Source organism: Fukomys damarensis, unplaced genomic scaffold, assembly GCF_012274545.1.
Source record: "Fukomys damarensis isolate Sample0158 unplaced genomic scaffold, DMR_v1.0_HiC HiC_scaffold_31, whole genome shotgun sequence".
Lineage (NCBI taxonomy): Eukaryota > Metazoa > Chordata > Mammalia > Rodentia > Bathyergidae > Fukomys > Fukomys damarensis.
The window spans coordinates 11,669,145-11,673,919 of record NW_022900943.1 but is presented as its reverse complement, the minus strand read 5'-3'; the positions used below and the strand labels follow the sequence as shown (position 1 = coordinate 11,673,919).

General features: G+C 43.9%; 1 protein-coding gene across 1 annotated transcript in view; it reads right to left on the bottom strand.

The window, feature by feature from the left end:
• The window catches only part of Gldc (glycine decarboxylase), a 112,908-nt gene that overhangs the window by 45,194 nt on the left and 62,939 nt on the right, over positions 1-4,775 (bottom strand). Inside the window, exons 10-14 of the mRNA XM_010610691.3 lie at positions 4,359-4,498; positions 3,746-3,826; positions 1,643-1,740; positions 1,141-1,225; positions 959-1,000 (exon numbers count right to left, since the gene is read on the bottom strand). Coding sequence (XP_010608993.1) covers positions 959-1,000; positions 1,141-1,225; positions 1,643-1,740; positions 3,746-3,826; positions 4,359-4,498 — 446 coding nt within the window. The remainder of the gene's footprint in view (positions 1-958; positions 1,001-1,140; positions 1,226-1,642; positions 1,741-3,745; positions 3,827-4,358; positions 4,499-4,775) is intronic.

Below are 4,775 nucleotides of genomic sequence, written 5' to 3'. Positions count from 1 at the left end.
AAAAAAAAAAAAAAAAAAAAAAAAAAAAAAGGCACTAGGTGTGGTGGCACACACCTGTAATCCTACCATGTGGGCAGCTGAGGCAGGAGGATCTTCCTGAGTCTCAGGCCAGCCTGGGCCATATAGTGAGTGCAAGGCCAGCCTGAATAAAAAAGAAAACAGGAAAAACCCTTCCTATCATAATACAAAATAAATTCCTTTGCCTAATGTGATTTTTTTCGTATCAGAATAATCCTAAGAAATAAAAAGAGTAAATTAACTTTGCTAGAAAGGACCCTGGGCAGGGTTCAGTGGTTTTTGCCACCTGCCTCACAAGGTCCGAATTCGATACCCACTGTCAAAAAAAACAAAAAACATTGGGCCTAACAGAAAAACTAACCAAACAAAATGACACGTTATACAAATCTTCTGTCAATGCAAGAAATTAATTTAAACCTCAAATCGCTATACTTCAAACACAGTTAGTGGGTTTTTAGAAAAAAAAAAAAAGCTTAAGGTTCTCAATTGTACCTGAGGTTAACAACTACAAACTGAAAAACAAGCTTTTAACATGAGAGATTTCTTAAAAAGGGAAGGGTTTAGGAAGGCATAACTAACAACTATACATCTAATTAATTTAAAAAATAATAATTTTATAGAGCTGGGTACAGTGGTATGTGCCTGTATTGCCAGATACTTGAGAGGGTGAAGCAGGAGGATCACTTGAAGGCATGAGTTCAAGATCAGCCTGGGCAATGTAGCAAAACCCAGTCTTAAAAACATGAATAATAAAAATAATTTTATCCATAAAATTAAGTGAGCAAATTGTGAGAAATTTCAGGATTTCTTCCAAGATCGGTGAACATCAAGGTAAAGGATCACTAAAGTATCACTATCCCGCTGGCTTCCTGCAGTTACAGGCCTCTGTCTAAACTGGAAAACTGCCCTAACCACGCCCTCACGGAGGGGACCTACTTACCCTGAGTTCTGAGGAGCTATTGAGCTTCATGGTGCAGGACCCCTTGAAGAAGCACAGCCAGAAAGGTTACATTGCTGGGGCCCTCTGTCAGCGCCCCCGCCTCCCACACCCCCCTGCAGTACATATGACGAAAGGGGCCCGGCCAGGCTAGGGCTGGGGGAGGGAAAGTCTCAAACAACTACCAGCGGAATCATGCTGTGAACAAGGGAAATGTCTTTGTTTTCCAGCTTCTTCATATACCGGACAATATTTGTTTCCGAGTGATAGCTGTGAACACAAAACACACGGTTAGGACCGGTAAGATCACAGAAGAGGCTGTACTCATCTGAAGGGTAAGGCACACCAAGTCCATCTTCAAAATACAGAGTGATATTGGCCACACTTGACATGTGAGCCAACACCAGAGGGACAAGCTGAGGACCCACATGGCGGGGGGTTGGGGGAGAATGCAGGGTCCTGGGTGGGAACTTGGGCCTGGCAACCTCCCCTCCCTGACACCGTCAGAGCAGGGCCGCCCATGTGGCCCAGGACAGGAATGGGGTCTTTACAGCACTGCCCATCAGGGAGCCACGGCAGAGCTGCGGTAACCCAGCCAGACCGTGGCTGATGTCAGAGGTAGCTCCCTATTGAGCTCCCTGCTCACTGCCACAACACAGGATGCAAAGCCACCCATGCCACACAAACCTGTTGAACACCTGATGAGTGAGGAACGGGCTAGTTCTCTTCAACGCAGATCCTGAAATCCCTCTGCGCTCCTCTCCCATGCTTTCGGACACAAGCTCCTGCATGGAGAAACCACAGGAAGTGAAGGGCAGACACATGTCTGAGCACATGTGGACAGCAGGGCCACAAAACATGCAAAATGGACCAAAGACAGACATTCAAAAGCCCAAACTATGAAACTCTTAGAAGAAAATATAGGAACAAATCCACATGATCTTGATTTAGTGATAGTTTCTTATGTAAGACATCAAAAATAAGAACAGGACAAGAAAAAAAAGCAGAGAAACTGGATTTCATTAAGATCAAACACATTTGAGTTGCATGAATGATGCAGTGCTTGCCTGGCATATGTATGGCCCTGAGTTGAGTTGACAGCACTGCAGAAGATTAAAAATCTTTGTTCATGGCCCGGGACATGTTGCCACCTGCCTCACAAGCACAAGGTCCTAAGATCAATCCCCAGTACCAAAAAAACTACTTAAGAGTTACAAGACAACCAAGATACATCATGTAAAGGTACAAGATCCCAATGATGACTGTAACCGTACTGTGTACCTAAAATGTACCAATAAACTTAGTGGGAATAAAAAGTTATAAGACAGCCCGCACAGTGGGAGAAAGATTTACAAATCATGTATCTGGTAAGAATGTGCTCTCAAGAACACATGATGGCCTGCTCCTCATCCCTCCCCAGGCTTGACACAGCACAGCCATCTGGATCCTCACGGGAAGCTCCAGAACGTTCCTCACATGCGCTGCCGGGAACACTGTGGCAACTTAATGCAGTATGATAATGGGCAGAAGTCTGCTCATTCCTATTTAATTCTTTAAAAAGTTTACAAGGGAGCTTTGTGAAGCTTTGGTGATTTACAACTGGTACAGTGCTGGAGTCCTCTCTCAGAAAGGCCACAGACAACCAAAACAGCCCTCAACACTGGAAGGTATTCTCACTTCCGCAGAAAAGGCTTTCTGGCATTGACTCGTTCAGCAAACGTCCGCCAAGGGACTTTTCTGCAGCAGGCAGTGCACTGTGTTAGCACTGACATTCTGTTACAGACAGGCAGCTACAGACTCCTCTCACTTTAATCTCATGGAACAGTCACCCTGCTCCAAATCTGGAGACCGATTCAGTTGCCCAGAATTGTTTTTATTTCTCATAGAATCGCTCTTCATTTGGCTTATTTAAGTAAAGAATAAAAGTTCAAAAGGGAACTTTGTCCAGTGTTTTTGGATGCCTCTGAACCCACATTCCTTCTCCACTGTGCCATCCTGGTGTAGTGTAACGCCTGCTCATCGCTCTAAGCCCAGCTAAGGACAGCTGGTCCATGTCCTGTTGAGGAGTCATCTTCTGGGCTGCTAGACTGGAATGCTGGGTCCCCTCTGGACTAAATACTTCGCAAGGGCAGGAAGCACATCCAATCCACCACCTAGGCCTATTATGGTACATGACCCAGATTAGGTCCTCAATTTTTTTTTTTTTTTGGTACTGGTGATCAAACTCGGGCCCTTGCACTTGCAAGGCAGCAGGTGTGAGAACCACTGAGCTAAATCCCTGGCCCTGGTCCTCAATTATTATGTGTTAAATGAATATCATGATTTTCCCAGAACTGACAGTAACCAAGAAGTCAATGTCCCAAATCTTTGTGTTAGGGGATCGTTTCAATGAAACACCATTAACAAGCTTTCCAAATGAAGTGGCACCTCAGTTCTCAAACTTAATTTTTTCCACAATTCTGGTCTCAAACCAAATTGGATGAGAACAGAATCAAATTTCTCCATAAGGTAAACCCTGAACCTAGCCTTGAATTTCACTCATACAACTCGGTTGTTCACAAACTGAGGTACCATTGTAACCTGGCTGCACGGTCTTGGTTGGAGCCCTACAGTAGTGAGTTGTAGCCACCAGAGGTCACGTGAGCAAGGGGTAGGCAGTGGTAGTGTTTTTACAGAGGCCACCTCAATGTCACATATGGGCCCTCCCTCCCTCAGGCCCACAGAGGCAAAGCCATCTTTAATACCACCACCACAGTCATTATGAGGAAGCCATGCTTTTATTTTACTTACTGCAGATGACTCACAGCCAAAGACCCACAACAAGTCGTCTAGATCTTTTTCATTAACTGTCTCATCTAGAGAAATACCAAGCTATGGAAACAAAAACAAACAAAAAGTATCAGCTCTAAACCCCAAAGTCACTGGAGGAGCCACAGGAGAGGTCAAAGGGAAGAAGGTGCTAAACAAAATTCCCAGTCATTCCAGAAAACCAGAATACCATTTCATTCAAGAAGACCCTAGGGAGGGGACCAGAGCAGTCCGAGATATCACCAGGGTCACTTGTGCAGGCCCACAATCCAATGTCTGCAGGACACTCCTATTGTAACTAAGTAAGCTTAACTTTTTCCTCACTTATTCTGTCACTTATCAGAGTCTTTAGTTTGAAGAATGGCATATATGAAAACACAGCCTTGACAAAAGCTGTGACAAAAATAATAAAATCAATGACAAAAATATAAATTACTTATTCGAAAATATCACAGTATTCCAAATTGGAAACTACAATTGTTTACCAAAATAAACTGCCTAAAATCCCACTGTTTTTAACCAAGAGAACTGCTTCTGATGAGAAAAGTTATGAAAATTTAGAGAACTTGTAAAAAATACTGAGAATCCGACTTACACTGCCATCCTTGAAGAGCCGGAAATTGATCTGCCGCTGAGCAGCCCTGGCCAAGACCTCTTTCAGTGAGCAGCCACACTGAACCTTCAAGGTGTCAAAGAACAAGGTGTGACGGAGGTGGTGACCTGCTCGCTTGAGACCTAAATAAGACAGAAGAGCGTGGATCTGACACAGATACTTGTCCCTCAGACATCAACATTTCACAGAGACATAGCGGGGACGTTTCTACAATAGGCTGTTCCTGGGTCTGACCAATATTTTGGTGGCTGCTTTAAAAATAAATACATTGAGGGCTGGGGATTTACCTCAGTAGTTCCACCGCCTGCCTCGCAAGCGGAAGGTCCAAAGTTTGATCTCCAGTACCAAAAAAAAAAAAAACAAAAAAAAAAAAAACCAAAAAACAAAAAAAAAATTGAA